Below are 26,367 nucleotides of genomic sequence, written 5' to 3' on the forward strand. Positions count from 1 at the left end.
TTCGGCTCCCACCCCAAGTGTCTCCTTTCTCCTAATCTCTCTGACGAGCTCTGCTGGACTGAATCGCCGTGACTGCTGGACTACTGATCTTTCAGTAGATGAGGAGGAAAAACAGTTGTCCAAAACGACTCTAACCAACTTTCCCCGCACTGTCCCTAAGCACTTCTTGAGCATTCTGTCCCAAGTTTAGACCACTGGTTTCCTCACCTTCTGTTCTACCAAATCCTGCCAAGGAACTGGCCCTCCTTTATCGTGCGTCCTCTGAACGCCTCCCCTGAGGGCCACAACCCCGACACGTCTTGTGCTGCCTTATCATGGCCTGTAAGTTCTTGAGAATCTTTCCTGTCTGAACCCACTGAAGCACTTCCTTTCTTTAGAGGAAAAGAGGAGAGAACAATGAAAATGACGACGATGAGGTGATATCAGTGACAACAATGCTAATAACAGTGGCAGCTGCCACACAGTGAGGGCCTACTGCTGCCATGCTCCAGGGTGGCAGTGCCTCGTGCATCCTTCAACAAGCCCCGGCACTCAGAAGGCACCCACAATGACTTGCAGAATGAACGAACAAAGGCCCAGAGAAGTCAAGTCTCCTGTCCCAGGTCACACAGCCCGTAGTGGCAGAGCTGGGAAGTGAACACAGTTCTACCTGACTTCATGCATGTGCTTCCTGGACTATCCTACATTTCCTCATTATGGCCCTGGACGTCTGGGAAGGGTACAGGAAGGAAGGGTGGCATCCATTTGTGGTAAACAGTAGCCAGCCCTGGATTTACTACTCAGCGGAACACGCTGCTCGTTCTAAATAGTACAGAGTTGGAGAGTCCTGGGTCTGGAAGGTCCTCAGCCATACCCACCTCCCCACATCTATATCTATGAAGCCCCAGACTGAGAACAGGATTCTTTTCAAGATCCTCAGGAAGTCAGAGGGCGGGTAAGAAGAACTCTGTCTGGGAGGCAGATCACATTGCTGGCACCGAATGAGTGACCTTTGGGATTCCCTTAACTTCTCCGTTCTTATCCATAAAATGAGGAATGTGACTGCACTGGTTTCAAAGGTCCATGATATTTCCCCAGAGTTCTGTGGCCCTCCCCTAGGAACCGTCTATAAGGTGTTGATTAACTCTGCCAAGACAGCTGAGCTAAAGATCTCCTCTAGGCCCCTGTGACTTCTGATTCCAAACACACGCAGGATTTAAACGTAATTCTCTCAGTTGTTCCTTGGGCTAAAGGGGACCTGGTCTTCCTCTCCACAAGAGGACCCTGGACACGACATCCCTCCTCAGTCTTAGCCCCTGGTCCTCACCCTGCTCTAGTCACAAACCCACATTCTAACATTCACTCAGATATATACTGCCTAATCATTCTGAGTTACGAAGTCATCCATTTTGTTACTTGGCTTTAAAAAAAAAAAACCCTGATGTAGTTTATGGTCTTAGATTTGCCACCTTACCTGACAATGACTCAGCAGAGGGCCAGGCGGAGCGGGCAGGCATACACGCCACCTCTCTACTGATTTAGGTGGCACGAAGAGGAAACCGATGTTTTTTAGAGGTTAACATACATGGTTTGTGCTAGCTGCTTTTATGTGAGTTTACTTTTATTATTTTTTAAAATCTGACCTTTCGAAGTCAGGATTATTAGTTCCTTTTTTCAGGTGAGAGACTGGAAGTTCAAGGATGGTGAATACCCAGCCCAACGTCATAAGGTAACTCAAGAGCAGAGGGGTAAACCTGACTCTGTCAAGCTTCCAAACTCTTACTTTTCCTGCTATACCAGGATGTCCTTTACGGGGACAGCCAGGGCCGACTTCTCCCTCAGGCCACAGACATAGTGCTGAGGGCCGCACCACTTTTATGGGCCCACAAAAATGTTTTAATTTCTTTTAAAATCAGAAGAAAAAAAAAAAAGGACATAGTAGTAGTGAATAGTTAATAATGAATCCAGCTTGTATCGTTACACCAATGAAGCCATAAGATATAATTTTTAGTATTTTCAATAGAGGAAAGAGCCCATCGAGGCGAAAGTGCTGAGGATCCACGGAAGCCATCTGGTCCCAACACATGCTTCTGCTTTCAACACTAACTTTCTCTCCCAGGGCATGGGCCAGCTGCTATAAGGATGTGCCCAGGAAATGTCAAATCTAGTTGTTTCAAAAGCTGTAACTCCATCTCTCCCCGCCTCCCCAGCTTAGGTGAAATACAGGTTGGATATGAGCTCTTTGCCCCTTGTTCTGGTGGACCAAGGGAAGTATGCTGGCTGCAAAGATAGGCCATCGGGGACATCACACAGTGAAAGGGTCACCTGAAGTCCTATGGAAGTAAATGAACCAACGGGAAATTTAAATTTCAGCAGAAACAAACAGAGATGTTGACATTCACGTCATGATGACTCAAATAAAAATATTCACATGGGCAGCCAGGCTGAAAGCAGTTTTATGCCTGGGACATGCACGAACTTAAAGAGAAAACAACTTTGAGGTTTTAAGGAAAAAAAGGACCTCATCTTGCTAGTAACTTGGTCTTCCCGCTCTGAAGGCCGGAAGCTCATTTTCGGACAGGTCACGTCAGGCAGAGAGTCTCACTTACCTGAAAGACGACTCTTGAGCTTCATTTTACTGCTGCCCTGTTTGGGACTTTCCAGGCTTCCTTTGGAATCCTCAGAGCCACACGAATCTTGGGGTTCATCTGCCCGAGGGATCTGAAATGCAGACAGCACAGAGCTGACGGGAGAGGCTGGCTTGCAGTTCCCTCCCAGAAGTTATCTCAAGGCTCAAGGAGCAGCAATCCAGGTGTCCCGTGAGGTATACGGAGCAAAGCAAAGCTCTACAGATCACCTGGAACAGACGTGGCCTCATGCTGGCCAGCTCCTCCTCCTCACATGCCTTACCGCGCAGATAGAACTAGGGAGGGTTCAAAGTTTATAGGGCCCCGACGGATCTTTTGACTTCTTGAGGAAACTTGTTGGACAGTCACCCGTGTGGTCACAAAGCCATACATAGAGCCCAGGTGTCATGACTTATGGGATAGTGCTTTTTCCTACCGTGCAAGTTGCAACAGATATTAAAAGAGAAATTTGAACTTAATCCTAAGGTTCTTAAAATATGGTAAAACTTTGATTTTGGGGCAGCCAAACAGCCACATCCTTTGGGTCAACCAGATGTTCCACATGCTACACTCTTGAGTATTGACTGAAAACTTCCCGGAATCAAGCATTGTGTAGGCTACATGGAGGTGTCCACGTAAAGTCAGCCCCCACATCTGTTAGTCATATGTCTACACTAGCTGATCCCAAGAGGTGATGCAGAAAGGATGATCTCAAGGTCCGTTGGGTCCTCTGCCTGAGAAAAGCCAAACATGCTTAAAAAAAAAAAAAAGAAAGAAAGAAACTATGTTTATAAGAGAGAAGAGACTTATGCACTGAGAGTGTTTATAACAAATTTGGAGGGTAAATTTACATGTACAAAACTTATGAAATACATCAAACAGTGAATCTTCCCATTTGGCATATTATTTTTCTTTGAGGTTCTGGAGGAAATAAAGTCATATTAATAAAATAGAAGGAACACAGATATACTTTCCAAAGATAAAGACTTTAATATTTAGCAGTCATTGGAAAGTCATGTAATTGTAATGTAAAAAGATCCCTGAATTTTAACAGATAATAAAAATCACACATTATATATTAAATTCAGTATATGAAAATGTATAAAGTAAGCAGTAAGAGAAATCTCCCAGGCAACCTCCCCTTCTAAGAGATAACTGTATATGTAATAAATAAGATTTGGAAGACTCCTCCTTTGCCCTCAAGTTCAAGCATCTTTCTGGATGAGAAAAGTGGGGGAGGTCTGAGAAATGAGGAGATGTAGGCAAAGTGAGGAAGGGGCTTTGAGAAAAACAAATTAATCCTGATATATAAAACTAAGATAAATTTGGTGAATTCCCATTACAATGTCAGGGATTGGCAGGTCTCCAGATTTAAATTATGAAGTAAAGGCAAGAATGGAATCCTGAGGATGATTTTAGAGATTCTCTGGAGAGATGTCTTTCCCAACCCCAAACTGTGACATTAATTCATATACAGCACAAAAGAACCCTCTTGGAAACATGCCAGGGATCTGGGGCACAGAAATAGATGTGCAAACAGAAATAACCCAGAAAGGAGCCTCAGGGCCTCTCCTGTCCTTGGTTTAAAAACTTTATGGAAAGAACCTGTCTCCAGACTGAAAACAGCAATTATGGGAGACCAAATTAAGTTCCTGGTTCTTTCTGGTTACACCACCTGACTGAGGCTATGAGCCTACAGAGAAAGGTATTCCTTGGGTTTGCAAGTCATACCAACTCTGGTGCCCACTAAGCAGGTGGCTTATTACACAGTGGCCAAGGCCCAGACCATCAGAAAGCCTGTTTGAGACTTCATGGCAAGGGAGAAAAATCATCCCAGACTACTGTTTCTGGACTTAAGAAGTTTCCTTCTTCCATTCTCCCTTTATTTTTCTAGCATAGCACCACGTTTTCAAACAATCAAAAAAATTTGGAGTACTCATAGGAATAACCCAAAAGGAAAGTGGCCTATGGTTTCTCAACTCATTCCAGGCAAGGCTGTGACTTCGCCGTCAGTCTCCCAAAGTCCAGCTTCATGTATTACCAGGAAATTTCCCTCCTCCATCCTAAGATGGCTTTCAATTAATACCTTCGATGATCAATACTGTACCATACTGTATAGTCCATTTACCCCTCATTTTTTTCCACTTAATTTCCATAGCAAACATGTAAATGAGGTAAATAATATTATCCCCATTTGACGGATGAGGAAATAAAACCAAGTCCCTTAAGCTTAAAAGTGAGACGCTTCTGTTTATAACACATATCTGGGATCTTGCACAGGTCATGTGTGAATAAAGTGAGAGTATAAAATGAGGGTTGTAGAGTTTTACAAGGGCACGCATGGACTGTGTCAAACCTGACGTCCTCATGATGCAAGCGCAAATGCTGTGAATGCCTCTTGATTTTCAGAATTAAGAGGGAGGTGGATTAGAAGTAAGAGAACCATAGCCTTAAGGAACTTTTTTTTTTTTTAAATCCTCAAATGCACTAAAGAAAGAAATGAGATTTAGTTTCTCTAATCTATAAAATATCAATAAGATTTCTTATGCCAAAGATATCTGATGATAAAGATAGTGTGTTACTTTACTACGGAAAGCTTGTAGCTAAAACCAGTAAGTGTGGACCTTGTGACCTCTCCAAGTGTTGTAAGAAGCTCACTGGTGAGCTCAAGGCAGAAGTGAAATCTTATTCTAGATCCCCCGTGAAGTGTTAGCATAGGGCTCTGAACTGAAATGCAACCACTTCTCTTATTACAGAAAACTGGTCTGTCACAATTGTAACTGGATGAACGGGAAGTAGGTTGCTTAGATACGTCAGTAGCAGATTATTTCAGACAGTAGCAACGTACGAAGTGCGAGTTGGTTGCAACGAGCCTGTCCAGTCTTATAACTGCTGAAATGTCCACACTGTAAGAAAGTCCCTTTGCTGTTTTTGTTTTTGTTTTTTCCTTTCCCCCAGATGCACAGACCAAATCAAACGGTTCTGGAAATGATGTCATTTTAGTTGTTCTAAAATGAAATGTGGACAAGGTTCCCCTGGAAGGCCTTTGGTTCAGAGGAACAGTTGATATAATCTATTATTCACCAGCCAGCTCTGATTCATGTGTTATATAACAATGCCATTCCATTAATGGAATCTAATATAATTTGCCAGTTTCCAAGTTGGAGTCTCTCTATCTGCAGTTTCCCACACTTGTAACCTACCGGATTCTCTCAGTGTAGACGAATCTCTAGCTTCTGGTTTTATAATGAGGTGAGTACGCCAAAGTGGTTAAGAATCCAGCTGTCCGGGCACATATCCTGCTTGCACCATTTATTAGCAATTTAGGCAAGTTAGTTAACCTTTCTGAGCTTCAATATCCTCATCTCAAAGATGGGGCTTGATTTAAGAATTAAATGATATAGCCTTCTGATTAAAGGTGGCAGATTTCTCTCTAGAAACCACCCTGAAATGACAGGGAAGATATTTTTAAAATGAAAGACATAATTCTGTGAGGACAAAGACAATGGAAGACAACAGCAACAAAATTCTGGAAACCAGTAAGCAGACAAATGCATGGTAACGGATCCAAGCTGAGAAAGCTGAATCCTAAACTGGAATTGGAGACAGCCCCAAAGCAACCTGGTTCACATGCAGAAGTGCCCCGGAGGCTCAGGCATTGCTGGCAGAGGATCTCTGGAAGTGGGAAGAAAGGCAGGGCCTGAAGCGGCGGCATAGAAACGGCTGGATTGAAATGAGTTGACACAGCTATCTGGAGTAGATTTGATTTTGAGGAAGATTTCCAGGGCGGGCATCGGAATCACCAGGGGAATTAATAAAAGCCCAGGCTTATGGTAGGGGGTCAGGGCCTGTGCCTCTGTAACTCGCCACTGCCTTGGGCCAAACAGAACCAGCCTCCAAGGAGACGCAGGACTGAGCTGGAATTTTCCTGGTCCTCCTGCGCTCCCCCGAGCTCATTCCAGAGATGGAGAATGGGAAGATGAGGCTCCCTGCTGTGCCAACTAGTCCACCAGGCAAATAATGAGGGGACTTGTTATCATCTGGTTGCTCTCTATTCAGAATACAGGTATTTTAACCAGCAATTGTGTAAACTTCTGTTCCACACTCTGTATCAACTACAAGCACACAAAATGTATGCAAAGCATAATGCAATTCACATATACCATAGGTAGTGACATGTACTGTGTCCCTAATATATATATATGTAGAGCATTGATGTCAGAGGCAGTCATTTCATTACATAAAAAGGAACAAAAGCACTTACTTTTAAAAGGGTTAAAATTACCTCGTAATTATCTTAAATCCTCAAATGCACCAAAGAATGAAATGAGATTTAGTTTCTCTAATCTATAAAATACCAATAAGAGTTCTCATGCCAAAGACATCTGATGGTAAAGACAGTGTGTTACTTTACTACTGAAAGCTTGTAGCTAAAACCAGTAAGTGTGGACCTAGAGATCTCTCAAGATGTTGTAAAAGGGACACTGGGATATTATGAATATTATGAGGATTAAATAAGAACGCACGTGAGAGTGCCGAATGTGTATCTTAGGGGTATAGAGAAGGTTTAGTTAAAATTAAAACCAAAAAAACCCCTCAACCTTTCTCCCCGCCAGGTCTCAGGGTGCCTCTGGATGCGATGACTGCATAGACTATGGTTATAGCTCGAGATGGCAGAGATATACATTTCGACTTTATACCTACAGAAAGATGACAGATTTAATTAAAGAATAAAGCAAAACAAATGGAGACCCAAAGAGAATATGCCACCTTTCTGGACTGAAGATGAGAAAAAAGCTCCACAAAAGTACTGTAAACCTAACAACCAAGCAGGCAGTTTTAAGGCATGTGCCCGGAGCACTTCATTTTAGAAATCAGGTTTGCACAGGACACCAATATACTCTGGTCTTACAATCAGAACAGGAGCAGTGCAAGAGAGAAAATAAAGACTACACGATGATTTGCTAGAGGAACAGAGATATTTCCTTAAAAAGATGAAATCCTAACAATGGATCTTGGACTTTGGGATTTTTTTTTTCAAAATTATATTTTGAACATCTTTAACTAAGAGGGGAGAAAAAGATGAGATCTTAGATGACAGACTGGACATATGTGAAAGGCAGATGTGACTGTGAAGTCCAGAGTAGAATGATGTAGAAAGAAAAGAGATGTGTCTAAATACTCTTAAAGTGGGTGTCACAAAAATGGCGAGACACTTAGCTATTCCGAGATTAGAGGGAGTGACTGGGATCTACAGAAATCCTACTGCAGAGGAGAGGCGAAACTACAGAGAACAGAATGCGAGAACTTCCCTACAGGGACCTCAGGCCCGGAAAACAATGAGAGATATGATTTATACACTATAGATAAAGAGCTGGAGTAAGAGGATTTGGGACAGCTATACCGAGAGTGGATTTAAAGGTGAGGGGTGAGAAAGACCAGGAAGAGTAAAAAAAAAAAAAAAATCCAGGGTAAATTTTAAAGAGACATAGTTACATCTGTTGCTCTGACTGAAGTGGCCAGAGAAATGTATGAAATTAGGAAGCAAACATGAGACACACGAAGGGAGAGCCGAGCAGGATGATCATAGGTCAGAACTCGATGTTGGTCTAATGGGAGACTATTTCCTGAGTGGAATTGGCAAACTCAGAGGTGGTGGTCAAGACAGATTTGAACAATGGACACTTTAGTAAACAGAGGACTCACCGATTCCATCTCTTTCCCAATGATGAGCCCCATATGACAGAATCTAGAATAGGACTTTAGAAAAAAAAAAAAAATCTGAGTCAGAAAGCAAAGGAACAGGGGCAGTAAAAAAGACGCACAGACTCAGTAAGCAGGGCTATGAAGGGAGTCCATTTAAGCAGCAGGTTAAATGGAAACTCAAGTTAGTCTTCCCAAAAGGAGGCAGATATGAAACACCAGAGGCATATCCAATTACTGCCCAAAAACAGGCAGCAGAAAGCAATGCTACTCGCCCCCTGAAACATTCAAAACCCGAGGAAGGACGATTTGCTAAGGAGCAGGTGGCAGAGGTATTAGCCTTCACTAGCTCATTAGGGGCATGAGCTTCAGAAGCATCAACAGCAGGTCTGGTTCATGAGTCTGCAGAGGGTGTTTTTCAAGCTGAATAAATGGAGGGAAAGATACAGTTTCCTTCAGTCTAAGCATTTCTATGTCAACAGGTAGTAGGAATGGATAATGTGGCCCAGGATGGAATGTGTCTGCTCCTGAGAATGGGAAGCTCTATCAGAGGTGCAATCCACATCCAACGCAGTACACATCAGGGCACCTTATACTTTTATCTCGACGTGTAAATGTAAATAAAGAAACTCTTGAATATAAACAAAAAGCACATTAAGTAGGACTAGGTTGATTCTCCCACCCAGACTAGGAAGATTCCTGTGAGTTGAGTTTAAGTTTATGATCACAGACTCGAAACAACTTCTATAGACTGACTGGCATCTTTAAGAGAAGTCAAGAATATTTTCATCATCAACCTTCCTTTAATTGATGTTATTGAGCGTCTGCTATAGGCTGTTGGCAGACATTCCTCCGGGGGTGTCTCCCATTTCCCTGTGTCTTGTGAACAGAGGCACAGGCTGTTTTTACTCTGGATGATCTACTCTTAAATGATGTTTTAGAGTGAACAGCCTTGAAAGTTAGAGACAGTGACTCAGGAGAAAGGGAGAGATTTGTATACTGTCCAGTTTAATAAAGATAATGTTTCTCTCTGGAACAAAGAGCAGTCAAGTTTGCTTCTAGCCTATCATAAAAGATTCAGGTTGCCTATCCTCAGGGTTCCTCAGCTATGATACAAATCCAGTGCATGTGCATCTACCTGAGCCCCTCTGCATCACTCCCAAAGGGCTTGTGGAGTACAAGGGGAAATCATGCAAACATGATGCCTGAACTGGGACTGAATCTTAAAAATGCTGTGCCATGAGTAACAAAGTCATTTGTCTCTGATCCACCAGGAACCTCAGATCTTCTGCCAGCATCCTTGAATCAGTAGTATAAAATTTCTGACTTTTTACGATTCTTGATGTGGTCTTTGGCAAAATTAAATGAGGTCCCAGGAACAAAATTTTGCCTGGGACCATGGTCTAGGGGCTGGGGATTGGCTCACTTTTCTAAATGTCATGGGTGTAAGGCCAATGTTTTGATATCACTGTGAGTCCACTTACTCTTTGTTTATTTACATTTCACTAAAAAGTAAAGGACACAAGTGACCTGCTGTTGAACAAATTCTACTTTCTTCAAGCTGAAAGAGCCATATTTGTTCCGGTGGAAAATAGCCCAGGTCGCAGATGTGGAAAAGCACCACTTCTCACCAGCACCCAACTCCGAGAATCACCTTAGTGAGATCCGGAGCAAAATAAGAAGAGATCGAAGAAGGGCCTGAAATACTTTGGTTTTTCACTCCAAAGGTCAAGGATTTTTAAGTTTGGATGTTAATTAGGCTTTAACATCTTTAAATTATAACTAGTGAGGGGATTTGAATTGGTTGGCATTTTAATTATTTGTATATCGCTATGTTGACATTTATATCTCGATGCAGAACCTCTGAAAAGCTGCATTGGACAATGTGGCTAGAAATAACTTTGGATGAGAAACAGCACAGGGATTGAGTTTTAGCTTCTGGTAAATTTCAGTCTTCTGCGGGTGGGGAGGAATCATCATTATCTACTATGAGACAGGACCCTTTGGTCCAAAGCTTAAAGTCTAGTACTTAGAAACGTCCTGTAACTGCTGTCCAAAGCATTTATGAGATCTCCACGAACACACTGTGACTAACATAATGTTGAACTCCTGAGCATCATCTGTCTTTCTCAGCTAACTCTTGAAGCCTTACAAACAAACCCTGCAAAGCGTGGCTTTTACCTCCAACCACTTCCATCGCACAGCCATATCTGATCCCGGGGTAAACTGCAGGACTGGTTGCACCCAATTCATGCCACGTTCTCAGCATGTGAGAAAAAACAAAAATCTGCAGCTGGGACAGAAGACATCCAGCTCCGAATCCTTAGGATGCTCCGCTGGCTCTTTCCCCTGGTCAGTGTCTCCAGGACAGTAGAGCCTGTCACACTAAGATTATTTTCAGGCTGCCAAAGGAAGTTCATTTTCCAAATCTGTGGGGGCAGATGTTTGAGTGACCAAAGGAGAACCAGATGGCCATCAGAGAGGCCAGGCCTGGGAATGAATAACCATTCAGCAAAAGGGCATCAGAACCACCATAAATCAGCCTCAAAGCAGCAAGAAGCCTGCGAGCTGACTGCAGAAATTAAAACACAAACCTACGGCTACACTAGACTCATTGCTTTCCAACAAAGGCAGTAACTCAAGACTGAAGAGGAAAACAGTGAAACTGAAAAGCAAAACTCGCCAAACCCCAGCCTGCCCTGGTGCATGCGGAGCGTCGGAGGCAGCTGGGGGAGAAGCGGCAGCTGATGTCCCTGAGGTACTCAGGCTGCGGCTCGGCAGAAGAAATCATTTGATCCTTGCTCTCCCTGAGCCCATTTCCGGTTTCCTCCCATTTGTCAGCCCCAAACGATTTGAGCCCACTCTGTTGGTGATTTGGATGATATTTTTGCATACAGATTAAATAGCTCTCTTGGTCCCTTAGAAAGCTGAAGCAATAAATTACCTTTAAGGCCGTCATAATGTAATCAGTCATTGGCCCATAAATGCCCTTCCTGTGGTAGATTTGTATGTGTCACCTTCCCAAGGAGAGGTCATTGTCCTCCAATGACTCTTAGTTCTTCAAAAATAGTAGGAGATGAGGATGGCAAGAAGGAGAATCTGCATATGTCCTTCCTTGGTATTGATTTCAAATTGAGGCAAATACAGACGTTCTCTATGAAGCAGGAATCTCTCACGCTTGCCACGTTCCCATGACCTAGTGGGTGAGCAAACGGTGGGGCCTGGAATTCCTTGGGTTTGTGGGCTGCCAACTAAAGGCAGACTCATGGGTCATTTCTCGGCAGCAGTTGGCTACCTGCTCACATTGGACACATCTCTGGGAGCAGGACTATGACACACCTTACCCTAAATTCCAGAATGATAAAATCGGGTATGTGCGTGTTGTATGTGTAGAAAAATATACAAAAGTAGAGGAGCGGGAAGGACTGTCAAAAAGGCATGTAAAAGAGATCTAAGTAGTAAACAGAAGGATTGGCAGGAGAGAAAATAATGGGTAAATTGTCAGAGGTGGACTGATATAGCAGCTTAGTCAAATCCAATTCAGCAGTGACAGTAAACACACCAGATTCTTCCAGGGTCCTTTTGCTATACAAACGTTTTAGTGGAAGTTTTACATGATCACATGGCTTATTGTAACAGAAAGGGGGTGTTTTAACTGGGCTTGCCATTCAGGCAGGGTTTAGAGGAAGACTCACTGGTCGCCTTGAGGACAGTGTGGCTACGTTTTGGTCTGCTGCTAAGTTCCAGGCAGTACCCGAAGGCCTTCTACTGCCTTTTCCAGATCAACATGACTTGTACTCTGAATTCCCCATTTTCCAGGAGTGGTGTTGAGTTCACGCTGGTTTGCTGATAATATCTTTCTAAGGGCAAGTACTTGTTGAAGAAGCTGGACTGGAAAGCTGAGATGTGCTCTGTGGAGGGAGGCCACACGGAAGCAGTAAGAAGAGGCTGTCCCAGGCTCATACAGGATCATCTACAGAAGGGGTCGGCAAATTGCTGCCTGGGGGCCAAACCTGGCCCAACACCTGTTTTCGTAAAGTTTTATTAGAACAGTTAGGCCCTTTAGTTCACTTATCACCTATGGCTGCTCGTGCACTGCAAAGGCGAGTAAGTGAGCAGGTGCGACAGACACTGGCCAGCAAAGCCTGAAACGTTTACGACCTAAATTCACAACTGCCAACCTTTCGTTTATAGTAGCCCTACCCATCTCTATCCAAAGTCACTATGAACAAGCTTGAGAATTTTGGGGAAACATAACTTAGGAAGTTGAAGGGAAGGCAGTGACAAGTACAGACATCTTAAGGAAGCTGCTACCGCAGGTAAGGCTTAATGGTATTTCCTGTAAAAGCAACTTTGTCGTCCAGGCTTTGTGATTTTTCACAATTTCATTTTAAAAAGATACCGATGTGACTCTCATTTGAAAACACAAAGATTTCCTTTTTAAAATGCATATATTTTGCCAAGTGTCATAGGATAATTGGCCATCATTTAAATCGGTTTAATCAGATTGCTTTACTAACAAACATAGTGCTTGGGAGAAACGGGAAGGGTTTTGTCTGTTTGGTTTTGGTCTTTTTGTTGTTGTTGGTGGTGGTGGTAGTGCAAGGGGCAGAAATGACTTGGGGAAGAAGGAAGAGGCTGCCTGGGGGCCTGGAAACTCTTAGGGGAGCCGGTGGGTACCTTAGCGAGGGCGTTTAGAGCGGTATGAGGGCACTAGGCTCCAGGAAACCTGTGAAGAGAGGGACCAGCAAGTGAGGAGGAGTGGTAACAAGAGGCTGGAGGGTTCGAAGGCAAACAAAATCTTGTTTGAAATATTGCTTAGGATTGGCCTTGCCCTCGGGGGGGAAAAAAGGCGGGGTGGCGGGGGGACTCATTATATCCTTCTCTACCAGCGAGGAGCCCTTGGCTCGCCAAGCTGCAAGGCTAAGAACCCAGCACTCCAGTTGGCAGGCTGGCCCTGCTCCCTGCCTCTACTGACCAGTCGTACTACTGCTTCCTGCCTGCCCGTCTTCACGGCCACCTCTCTTTTCGTCCAGGCTCTGACTACTTCTCGGTGGGGTGGGGTGGGGGTGGGGGACTATGGCAAAGGCTTCCATCTCTCCACCTCCAACTTCCTATCAAGTTCAGCTCTTCCTCAGTTTTCAGTAACCTTAAAACAAAATCTCTGACCCTGTCACTCGACGTAAAAACCATCAGTGAGTCACAGTACTTGTAAAGTAAGTCATAATTCCTTAGTCTGGAACTCAAAGCATGTGCTGAACATTTGTGCTTAATAGATTATTTGTTGATTCCTGAACAGGCCTTAAAATGTTCTTTTTGTGGACCATTGTACATGTTACTTTTCTGCTGTAGAATGTCACCCATTTTTGTGGGTGTTTCTGTGGAAATCCTATGGAATAGTCAAACACCACCCGAACCCTCCCTGATTCTTGGAAGGAACCAGATGTCACTCCTCCAGGTCATATATAGCATATGGCTCCTAACAGTTTATTATACAGAAGAAAGGAATATGAAAAGTACTGAAATAACTATAACTCATTTATGAAATATAATAAATACCATAAGAGTGGAAAACTGTGTTATGTCTTCCTATCCCCCAAAGCACCAGCAGAGTGCTCATGTGGACGGCAAAGTCATGTTGGCTGAGCCCAGTGTTGATTTATACTGTGACTTGGTTGCAGGCACCTGAACGTCATATTATCAACTTCTGAGATCGTATCTGCTGTCAGCAGAGGAGTGTTAGGAGGAATCAGAGATGTTTGCTCTAGGAGCTGAAGAGGGCGTGTGTGTGTGACATGCAGGCCACCTATTTGCCTTCACTAGCTTATAGTACCACAAATACTTATTAATATATTTATCTCTAGGGGGAATAAATTTGAATATTCAAACAACAGCTTTAGCAGCACATTTTGACAGTGTCTACCCATTTACATAAACCAGGAGGCGTCTTTCTGATTTTCAAGTGTTAAGATGTGAGAAATGGGCAAATGAAATTGGCAAGGTCTGGAGTAATCAGAAAAATCTCTTCGAGGAATGAAGGGCTTCACAATCTTGATAGGAGCAGAAGCAAGGATTTTTCAAGGGAAGAAATAAGAACAAGAACCAGAAGGGAGAGACATGGCTTTTCTTTTTCTGCAAATGTCATTTACTGAGCTAAGTCAGTAACTTACGTAAAAAGCTGGGCAAGCAGAAACCAAGCAAACAAACAGCAAACAACAAGCTAGGCAAGGAAACACGTGGGTAGGAAGAATTCTATTCATTTTAAATAGCTCATTTCTTTGAGAAATTTCTGCCCTGGATTCCACAGGGCAATTTCTGCTCTCTTGTATTTTGCTTTGTTTTTATTTCTTGGCTTTGTACTACCGTGTTGTATAAGATGTGGTGAAAAAGAGAAAAATACCGAAAAACTCCAAATCTTTCACTGCACATGAAGTCTTCAAGAGAGGTGTTTTTTTTCTTTTTCTTTTTTTAAAGCACTTACTGCCTATTTGTTTAGTTCATCAACACACCGTCAAAGGTGATACAGTCATTTGCCTAAAAACACCAACACAATAAGTGGAACTGAAACTAAGTGGGGATATCCTGTTTCTCTGAAGAGAGTAAGAATCTGACCACGCATTTCAGCACTATCTCCATTTACAGTCTCCAAAGCCACATACATCTCAAGGACGTCTGTCACCTTAAAGGCTGAGTGAGGCCCCAAAACAAATAAGATACATTACCTCAGAGATACAGTGCATAAATGACTCTCATAATTCTGTTTTTTTCCCCCCCTGTTTAATTGCTATCATTTTGTCTACGGCAAAGAAATTTTTATTTCGGTTTCATTTTTAAACTGCCACTTTCTCTCAAGTCTTGATACGTTCTATTTTGCATTTCAGTGTGAGAAATACAGATTTAAACTCCCAATGGACATATAAAACTAAATTAATAGGGGTGATATGTATAAGAGGAACATTTGTAACAGGGGGCAGGGCTGAAAGGCATCTTGGAATACTGTAATGGGATGCACGGAGATGCAAAGTACCTTAGCCGAAGAAATAAGGTCACTTCGCGGCTTCTACGGTATTATTTTCGTAAAAGAAATTAATTTGAGGGTGAAGAAACTCTACTACATGCTCTAGCAGTCCATATGTTATTTTCACTGAAATTTGAAGGAATTTTTCAAATCTGAAAGATGACAATAAAGTTGACTGCACACTAAGGGGATTTCTTTAACTGCATTTCATAATGCTCCATAATGCTGTGATGTCAACCTATGTAGATCGTGTGGCCAGATGATAACCCCAACACAGATTCATAAATTATAACCCTATACTACCGTACTGATATACATGTGCTATAAAGCACACAACCTTCTCAAATAAGATAAAACTACACAAGTTCTAATAACTTGCTGCCACACTCCCAGGGACCACCTAGTTCCCCTGCACCTCCAGGGTGTGCTTCACCCCGCTTTGGAGACCTCTGTGGTATGAGGCTGTAGAATACAATATTTGCTTTTCTATACAGAGCACATGAGCTGTTGACTTCCTTGAGAACTGCAAACTGCTTGGATGAAAATGCAGCGCAGAGCCAGGTGGCGAGTTGAAGCAGGCCCCAGGAAGTGTGCCACGGGAATAAGCCTAATTGAAACTTCAGCAGTTTTCTGGGCAACTCGTCCTTGCCAAACAATTATTCTTATCTTATTTTTCCCCCACCCATTTAAATAATCACTTCATCTCCTTAAGTAGGAAACCAAACAAAAACCGCCCCCAAATGTAAATCTTATTTTCTTAGACCAGCAATAATTGTAGCCTTATCTTTCTTACTTGGCTCTGGCCATCCTACATACTGCGTCGAGTTTCAGGCAACCTCTTATCTATGGCTGCGCCAGCTGGAGTATGGTTTAAGGAAGGTCTGATTGAACTGAGACCTACTTGGGGGAAGTCGAGGGCTCTGAGAGGAAAGGGAGTATAGTTCACAGTTTGGGATAGCGGAGAGGAAAATGTACAACTCGGGGAGCTAGGGATCAGCAGGGATTGCTGCCGCCTGCTTCGGGCTGGTGCCGGGAATAGCACAACTTCTGCATCATTAGCACCGGTCTATATACCAGGATGTCTGCCAAGGTGATGAGAAGCACGGTGTACAAACGAACCTATGCTCGTGAAAGATCTGGAGCAGGCTGGGGGATCTGTGCTTCCAGGTTTCTTACCAGCAGCACAAATACCAGGGCCTTGAGCCTCGTATTCTAGACGACGAAAAGGAGGGAGACAGGTGGGGACTTGAAGTGTCTCCTTATCAAAGCCACGCACAGGTCCCCGGCCAGGTCCGACCTCCAGCCAGGAGACTCTCGGAAGCCCTGCCACTGTGCAGCATGTCATGGAAATTGCCATATGGGAAACGGTTCAAACAGTATGTTTGAACCTGCTGCTTCCTCTGGCAGCCACCATCTCTCACTCAAAGTTTTGCTTTTCAAAATTTGGGTATTGGGATCACCCGAGATGCTTCTGAGACTTGACTCCTGGGCCCCGCCCGACTCAGATCTGCCAGATGGGCCCTTCTAGGGTAGGCTTTGGAGATCTGATGATCGGCGAAACCATGTCCTCCCTCTGGATTTCAGACACGTGGAAGAGTGTGGGGCTTCGTGTGTCCATTTATGCATCTGCGACACACAGGGATTCCCCTCACGTGTCTGTGAATGTCTGTGGACGCTTTCTTAGTGTGTTTCCTTTTCCTTTTTCTTTTGCCTCGTAGCTGGCTTGAGCCATAACATGACTCATCCAGGGAACAAATTTGCTACCAGCGGAGCTCAGCAGTCTTCTTTCACTGGGGATTTCTAGCCTATAAAATGCAAAGTTTGGACCAACTAATCCCAAAGTTCCTTGTAGCTATTTACCAGAAGCTGCATCTTCGAGACTCGCAGTCCTGTGCCCCTGTCCCTGGAGCCTTTTTGCCTAGACTTCCCACTCACACCCCACCCACCACTTCACCAGCTCCCTTGGGAGGTGCAATCCTGTTATTGATTTGTTAAAAATCAAGTCCTAAGTTCCCTTTCCAGCCGCTTGCAGTTTTTAAGTCTTAATTAACAACAACAAAAAAATTAGAAATCTACTCATGTGTTAATGAGGTACTACCACAAATGTCTTATTTTAAGGGAGGGGACACTGTGTCCTCCCAATGCTATACTTGGAAGAGTGATTTCTACATTTTCGGTGTTCGTATTCCAGACAGAAACTCCCAGAAGGGAAAGGCTGATAGATTTTCTACTTTGTGGACACAAACAAGAAGCTATGTGCCATGCTCATTTTAAACTTGTGGTGTGCTAGGGAAGACGGTCAAGTCATTGGAAGATAAATAGATCATATGATGAGGGGTATGCTGGAGCATTAGGGAATGAGAGAAGATAGAGCGATCTCCCACCTGTCTGCCCACCTGTGTCCAACTATCCATCTGTCCCCTGGCACATATTGAGAGCCGACAGTGAGTACTTGAGATACACGAGTGAGCAAACCTGACATGGCCCTTTCCCCATGGATCACCTTCCAATAAGGGAGGATGACATTAAGCAAACTGTCACTGAATGAATGTACTATTATAATCTGTGTTAAGGGTCATGAAGGGAATCGCAGGATGTATTAACATCCTGGGGGCCCGGGCATGAAGGATGTGTGTCCTCAAGTTAGATAAGGAGGAAGCAGAAGCCCGAGGAGGAGGGAAGAGCTCTCCTGACCCAGAAGGAGAACCTCTCTGAGCAGTGGCTGCCAACGCCCTGTGCTCAGAGGGACCCTCAGAGCCCACCGCTGCCCTATGCGCACCCTGTATTTACACCCTCACCTCGAGGCTTGTGGTGAAGAACATTCGTTCCCCTCACAGAAAGCTTGGGGAGCCCTGTTCATTGTCTCTCTGCATTACTAGTTTCACGCTGTGAAGATCTGATTTTCAGCTGGATCTTCCTTTTTTAATACTAATCATAAGCTTAAGCACTTGGTGCTATCTTTTGCATTATGCTCTAAGTTCAATTTACCAGAAAGATCTAGCTCAGGCCCCAAACAAGAGACAGTTTCTTATCCAGGGCAGCTGTCTCAACCAGAAATGGTACTTTCAGATGCTGCAATACAAATCCTCACTGCCCAGACACTTTATCAAACTTTATCAAAGAGCAAACACTTTATCAATTATTCAATCCAAATAAAACATGAGAGCCCTCTCAATTCTTTCTATATCTGGATGATGTCTACCCCCAAGGAATGCTGACTCTTCCAGAAGACAGGGATTCAAGTTCTCACACCTCTTAACAACTCCATAAACAAACTAAGAACCAAACACCAACACCAAACTTACAGACTCGCGAGATCCAGCTTGGCTCTTCTTTCCTTTTGAGAGATAAGGTCCTTAATTCATGCTTAAATCCTAATCACCCAAAAGTTCTTCAAGATTTTCCCAAACTAGTGATTCCAAAAATGTTAGAACTGATTCCTGATGCCAGAGGAAGCCGGAGACAGGTCTGCTGATGGATGTGCGAAGCGAACTCTTCCCAGCTGAGGTTTGACAATTGCAGATTTGGCAAAAGCAATCAGTACTTCCATTTTTTGTTGTTGTTGTTAAGAGATATCACCACCCATTTCATGCCTTGTTACACTAAAACCCTTCTTCCTCTAATCATTTTAAAAAGAGCCACTCTTTCAGAAGGTCAGAGCATGGATCGCTTTTTTTTCAGGGATGGACCGTAATTATTTACACTTGAGAAGGGAACACACTTTTCTGAATAGCCAAGAACAGCCCATATGCCACTCATTTTACTGGAAGGCTCTAAAATTCTCAAACTTTAGCCTGTGTCCAAACCACCTGGAAGGCTTATTGAAAACAGATTGTTGGATGCCACCCCTGGTTTCTGATTCAGCAGGTCTGGGGTGGGACCCAAGGATTTGTATTTTTAACAAGGCTCTAGGTGACACTGATGATACTGGTCCAGAGATTGCACTTTGAGAAGCACTGCTCTACTGATGGCTTTGTGATCAAGACATACGTATTGAGTTTGTATTGAATACAAAGTACTTCATTGGTACTGGGGGCCCAAAAGAGGTACATCTGACTTCAAAAGTTTACAAATCTTATGTATTTTCTTTCTTTCTCCAAAGAAACAAGCAGTAACAAATAAATGAAAACAGCAGATGCAGTGATTAACACATTTGGGGGAGAGAGAGAGAGAGATGACTGTAGATACTTCGAGCAGAGAGAGGCATCACAGATAACTTTGAACTTCATCTGGTCTTTGAGAGTGGGGAGGGTACATGCGTGACACCTCAAAGCAAAACTACCTCAATTACTTTCAACCTTGACTCCCCTTCCAGGAGGATCCTGGCAAGCAGCAGGAGAATCACTGCTCACATCCTCCACAGGCTTAAGAGTTCAGCTGTACCACCCCATCTGGGTTCCAAGTGTGCAAAAGCTGCAACTGAGTCGAGTTCCCCTCAACTGGCCACAAGGACCAGGAGAGAATCGCTCTCCTTTATTCTGTAGTCAGCGGCAAGGCCAGATTTTCCAATGCTGTAGCGCCCCAGAGTGCAGACATCCTGCATGCAGGATGAGGGGCCCAGGCAGGGCACATATTGGGGGCACGAGGAGGGAAGTGAAAAAGTCAGGGGCTCAGGACCCAGGCTTGTGCCTCAAGGACAGAAGAGTACCAGGTGAGCTCCAAGGGAAGGACGCGCAGTGATCTAGGAATGACAGGAGCTCATAGGAGAATCTGTCCCTCCCTTTCATCCCTTATTATATTCCATGCATTGTACTGTCCTAGGGATAGAGAGATGCTGAAGGCATCATGGCCTTTGTCCTTGAAATGTTTATATCTAAAGAGGAAGACAGAAAAGATAAATTATAAAAAAAGATAAATTATACAAACAAGATGGTAAATGATATAATAGAAATCTCCGCACAGAGCTATGTAAGCGTAGAACACAGAACAAATAACTCTGGAGGTCAGGGAAAGGTTTACTTATGGGAAGGAGTGACAATTGGGCCGGATTTACAAGGATCTTGGCAGGCAAAGGTTTTTTTAGGTAGAAAGAACAGCAGATACAAAAGCACAAAGTAGTAGCCTGGGGAATGAGGAGCTCACAGCGCTAAGAGGGTGTGTGTGGTCACTGGGAGCATCTATCGGAGAAAAGGCAGCACAGGTAGGCTGGAGCTGGTGGCGGTCCGTGTTAAGGAGTTGGGATTTTAACCTCAGTGTGATTGAGAGCCACTGAAGGATTTTAAACAGTTAATGACGTGGCCAGATTCTCACTTAGACTTTTTCCTGTTTAAAAAAAAAAAAAAATGCAGCTCATGTAGGAATGCTACATTTTCTAGGATTTGACATTTTCAGTGATTGAACGACTAAAACGAGAATGCTATAAATAATATGTCATTTGTTTCCAAAGACTATCGACATACTAGAGCGATGTGAAAATAATGATAAAAATGAGATATTTCATGGTCAACTTTGGGGGGTAAAGTTAGGACTGTAATCGATTTATCTTGGGGCAGATGGGAAAAGGGTTAAAAACTGTCATTGCAGAGCAGAAGTACAGAAGGCAGACTTGAGGAAGAATGGCTGATCAGATGAACCAGGATCTTCAAATAAATGCCGATATGGGGAAAGGGCAAGACTCAAGATATTTCTGACACCAAACAGGCAATCTTCAACACCGGATGTGGTGATGGGTGGTGGGGTGACAGCTCTGTCACTGAAGCCGGACCCCACTGAGGCGGATGACAACTGTTCAAATGACTGTGGAATTTCATGGTCCCATTCCCGTTTCTGTTTTGTTTTGTTTTGTTTTTGCCTCTATTCCTCAAACTTGATAATCACCATATGGTTTTATCCTAAGCATGGCTGGAGCTTTCTGAAAGGAAAATCTCATTGCTGTTTATTGTAGCCATGAAAAATAAATCATAAGGGTGCTCCTGGCAGGTCCTTAGCATTTGGACGACGCTGGCTCAGCCTAAGTGCTTGGCGCACACCACCTCTTACAGGTGCAAAGCTCGTCACTGTCTGAGTGGAATCTGGCAGCAGGTTTAATCATTCTCATGTGTGAAATAAAAGGCTTTGTAACCCTGTTGAAACCGTACTAGGTTTCTTTCATTTAAGGTGGTTTATCCTTGTTTAAAAATTACCAAACAGAGTCTTGGATTGTAGACATAGAACTTAAAATATATAAATATATATATAATTTTGTTTTTTTTCTCAGTGGTTCAGCATCTTTATAAGGCACAGAGGGTGGACTGTAAAGCCCAGAAGACACCTTCTGCCAGGTACAAACCTCCTGGCCAGCCCTGCAGGGCTGTGTCTCAGGCCTGCTTCTCCTAGTTGAAACTAGAGCTCAAGAGAATGGCTAACGAATGGTTCACGCATGGGTGGTGAGCCAGGGAAGACGCCCGAGGGTCCCCTCTGCCGTCAGTGCTTTGTGAAGGGGACAGAGCAGAAGTGAAGTGGGGTGAGGTGGCGTCCGAGGCACAGAGAGGAGAGAATTGTCAAAGCAAGATCAGCTTGGGTTTCTCCACTGACAATAATGGGTTTGGGATCTGTGTATGACAGCCCGGGCGACATGACAAAGAAACCCAGAAATGCAGCACTGTAACGTGTGTACTTGTGGAGAATTAGCGTCAAGAGTTATTTCTTTCTCCTTAAAGGCAACCTAAAGTTTCCCATATAAAGTGTGTCTGACAGAATGCATTGAAATTCCTTTGGAAAAACTACAATAATAAGCATATAAACCAAAGGTGATTAATTGGTAATTTTCTTTTTTTTTTTAGGTAATGTCATTGGCGATGATGACAACTGGGCACTGCTAGAAGTGTAAATCATGATAAGCTTTCTGAAGAAAACCATTGACAAAGCAATTCTAAGGGATCCAAATGGCAGAAAGGGGGCACCATCCCCACGCTGGCTGGATGGGTAACAAGGGCTAACAAGAGTTTACACTGCAAATGACACACCTCTCAGATGTGGATGCAGAGTGGAGACCACGGAGCACAATGTGACCACAGCTGATCAAAAGCCCTCCTGACAGTGCCAGGCGGCACGTGAGCACAAACCACAAGTGCGGGAAGCGTGACAGGCTCTGCAAGGAAGAGCTATGAGCCGTGTGTCCTAGTTTGATTAAAATTATAAGACATATCTCTACAACTTTGCCTGAACGGGTGCTGTGTTATTTTAACATTCTACTTTCAACCGGAAAGCTCTCAGTCTCAGTTTAAATTCACGATAGTTTTCAAACATCTATCAATAAGTAGAAATAAAATCTTCGTATATATTAAGCATCCTAGAAATTGATTTAGGCACTGAACTTAATACCCAGCTGCTCTCTTATCCTGTTTCCAGTTTCAATTATTTTTCTTAAATGAAAAGCATTACCCTCACCAGATCTTTTTGGAAGATTCTGACAATAAATAAATAAAAATAAAAATAATGCACTGTGGTCTTTTCCCATCCTGGCCTCTGGCCACTATCTCGAGCTTTTATGTCTGATCCTGCCACCCACATCCTCAAGAAAACATCATTCTGGCAGAGCAGCCCTGCAAACCAGAGGCACACTTACTGCTCCCTGGATGGCGGACGAGCCGGTTCCTTCGTCCTCGTCCCCCTCTGGCTCCTGTTCTTCGTTGTCGGTCCAAGAGGACACGTCCTCTACTGAGCTGGTCAGGTCAGGCAGACTCTTAGATGTTAACCTCAGTAGGTCCTCTGCAGAGGTTTCCTGTGGGGACACAATTACAGGCCCATGAATTACCCCATGGCACCAAGCAGTTCTGGGTCAAGGTCAAGGAAAAACCTAGTAGAGTCAACTGTGGGTGGTCACGTGCTCCCAACCCAAAGACTATATGGAATGTATGTTCCACGTTTCCAGGTCTGCAAGGTTACCTTAAATGTCAGGGCTGTGGACTCAATTTAAACCCAAACCAATTTTTTTCCTGAAGAATCTGTGTTTCGTAGATGAATATTTCCTTGGGCAATCCAAGCTCTCTGAACTTATGGCCCTTCGATGACCTGCCCTGTCCTGCTCTCAGGATACAGCTTAAAACCCCTCAACTAGCAGGCCAGCATCCCAGAGATCTGGCCTCTGCCCAGCTCTCCAGACTCACCTCCCTCGAATCTCCCTTCTCACTCTACCTTTCATTCAAGCTGTACTGACTTCCAAACACGCCAGGCTCTCCACTGCCCTATCGCCTTTTCCACCAGCAGCTCCCTCTGCCGGCACTACCCTTCCTCTCATGACTAAAGCCTATTTGGGCAAAGTTTGAGCATCCTCTTCTTCTGCAGGCCTCCTGGACCACCTCAGGAGGAGTTCCATCTGCCCCTCCTTTCTTCTCTAACATCCTGTACTGTTCATGTTATCGCTTCGCAACGTATATCTAACTAGACTTGTCCATCTCTCCTGCTTGAGAGTTCCCCACACTTAACACCATTTCTACTCATCTCTGTATCCCCAGACCTAGCACAGAGCTCAAATATCCATCATATCCTCTTCCCCATTGCTCATCGCACTAGCATATGTTCATTAGAAAAAGATTAAATTGTTTATTGAATTACAATGCCAAAGTGGAGACTGATAATGTCTTTCAATAAAAGCAGCGCTTGAACAACTTTTCAAGGTCAACAAAAATACATGGAATCAGACTCCATTCAAGTTATACTCTAAAGGGGGCTTCATCAATACAGCCCTTTCTATGCACAGATCAAGCCAGAGTGGGTTGTGGGACGCAGGCGGAATCACTGAGGCTGCGTGGTGATCCCAGTCGCAAGAGAGGAGCACGCAGAAGCCGAGAGCTCTCCCGGGAAATGCCACTGCACATGAGGCCAGGGACCAGGGCTGCAGGGCTGATCTGAGGCCAGAGAAAAGAGAAACAGGCCCTCTCCCTCACCGTCCCACAGTGACTATTTCTACAAGGCAAGAAACATGTAGACAGTTTTGGTTATCGTGTTCCTTGGGGGCTGACAGAAAAGAGAACAAAAATACTCATCTTAAACAGTGGACAAACTATTACTGAGCTGGCACCTGGTGACAGTGACATTTGATGCAGGTTCCACCTTTAAGGTACCTGAAGCTCATTTTAGATCAATAATTGTGAATGCTATACTGTTCGACCTTGCCTACGGGAAGGAAAAAGAGCTATTAAGCAAAAAATGAGTTCAGTTCCCTCCTGTGATGTCAACTCTGCTAGACCATTAAAAGAAAAAAAAAAAAAAAAGAGATGAAGGTCTCAACTGATGAGTAACTGCACAACAGAAACAGAATAGAATACTTTATGGTCATTAAAAACAGTGCTGTAGAAATGTGCTTCCTGATGTGGAAAGATTCTCACAGGGTGCTTATTAGTGGAAAAAAAAAACCAACAGGTTAAAAATAGTCTGTAGTAACTACATGAATAAGGAATGTAATAATAAACTGGATGTAATAATATGTGAGAACCATAAAGACAAACATTTCTCTAAGTACTAGTTGTGACCAGCTACATTGTTCAGAGCCCTTTATTAATCATCCTCATTTAATCGCCCTAACATCCTGATTCTCATTCTCAGGTGAGAAAACAGATTTAGAGAGAGGTAGTAGCTTGCTCGAGATACACAGCTCTGAAAGGGCTGTGCTGGCACTGAGGTCCAGGTGGAACTAGCTCCAGCTGCACTGTCTCCCTGCGTTTGATTCCATTCGATGAAAACGTGTGTGTGCGTACTGCACACGTGTGTGTGTTCCCATCCGGAAGGACGCACCAGTTAATAGACAATACTAATGATGGTATTACAAACAATTTTTATCTTCTTTTTCTGCTCTATTTTTTTTTCTGGTTTTCGACATTAGATATCATAAGCACTTGTTAATAAAAATGAACAATAAAAGAAGAGCATGAGAGAAATCTGTATTGCTACACATATACTTTCTAGGAACATCAAAACAGATATCCCCATGTTCCAAACTAGCGTGAGAAAGAAGTCTTCGCAGAACTAAATGTTTGGTGGACATGGTATAATGCCTCTCCAGAAAGCCCTGTGCTCTTAAGCTTAGTCTGTGGGGAGGTGGGCTGTACAAACATATGACTGTGTGTGTGTGTAAGATTCGATGATGCTTTTCGAACTCCCAGCTCGTCTGACCAAATGAGGACTTTGCTTCTCCTTCCCTTGCACCATGTCCCTCCTTGTGGGATTCACTGGGCTGACAGAGAACATCCCTGGCTTTGCTCCCCTTCCCTACGCCTAGTGAGGAGATGCTGGGGTGCCCAGTGGTCCCTCTGGGAGAGGAGGAGAGGGCCTACGAATGGAGAACGTCTCAAACTCTGCCTCTAGGACCTCAGTGCCAACTCTTCCAAGTCGTTGCCAAGGCTCTGTATTCTTGTTGGAAGCCTGAAAGTCCAGGTCAAGGGTTTGGGGGAAAGGGTGTATAAAGGGAGGAAGGCAGATTTTTCAGGTCACTCAACACATTAAAATATTCTTCTAGTCTATTTATTAAATAGGCAATAGACCTTGCAATCTATGAGGCAAAAATATAGAGAGACCTGTGGATGCTAGGTTCAAAAATAACAAGAGGGATAATGGGGGGTGGGGGTGGGGATGAGCCATACTGGCAAGAGCCTATTGCTCACATCGGTTCTTCCCTGAACTGCAGCTGCGACAAACTGGGATGAACCAGAAGTAAGCCTGATGGATGGCTCCACTTCACTAGCTCCTTAGTCATGTCAGCTCTTTCCTGTGTCATCAACAGCAGCATGAGACTGGGGAGCAGAAACAAGACAGCCTGGTCCCTGTTTCTTGTCACATAGCTGTGGAGTCCCGCAGGCTTTATTCAGAGCGCTAAGGCTGCTGAGACCCAGGAAGAAAGCAGATGCCAGGGGCCCGGGATATCAGCACTATCTTAACACTCTCCTGGGGTCCCAGCCCAAGGCCTCATGAAGAAGAGGTGGCTGCAAGACGGAGGGACAGACACTGGCTGTGCATCAAAAACCCGTAACAGCATCAAGGCCACTGTGAGATGACAGCCAGCCACAGAAACTCTGCCTCCCTATCTCGTTTGTAAAACTGAGGAGGAAGAAAGCGAGACCGGTG

General features: G+C 43.9%; 1 protein-coding gene across 2 annotated transcripts in view; it reads right to left on the reverse strand.

The window, feature by feature from the left end:
• Positions 1-26,367, reverse strand: part of PDZD2 (PDZ domain containing 2) — a 162,542-nt gene that overhangs the window by 39,913 nt on the left and 96,262 nt on the right. For both annotated transcript variants that reach the window (XM_025043535.1, XM_025043536.1), the window contains 2 exons: positions 22,874-23,029; positions 2,589-2,700 (listed from right to left, as the gene is read on the reverse strand). In XM_025043535.1, coding sequence (XP_024899303.1) covers positions 2,589-2,700; positions 22,874-23,029 — 268 coding nt within the window. The remainder of the gene's footprint in view (positions 1-2,588; positions 2,701-22,873; positions 23,030-26,367) is intronic.

This window comes from Pteropus alecto, unplaced genomic scaffold (genome assembly GCF_000325575.1).
Source record: "Pteropus alecto unplaced genomic scaffold, ASM32557v1 scaffold152, whole genome shotgun sequence".
Lineage (NCBI taxonomy): Eukaryota > Metazoa > Chordata > Mammalia > Chiroptera > Pteropodidae > Pteropus > Pteropus alecto.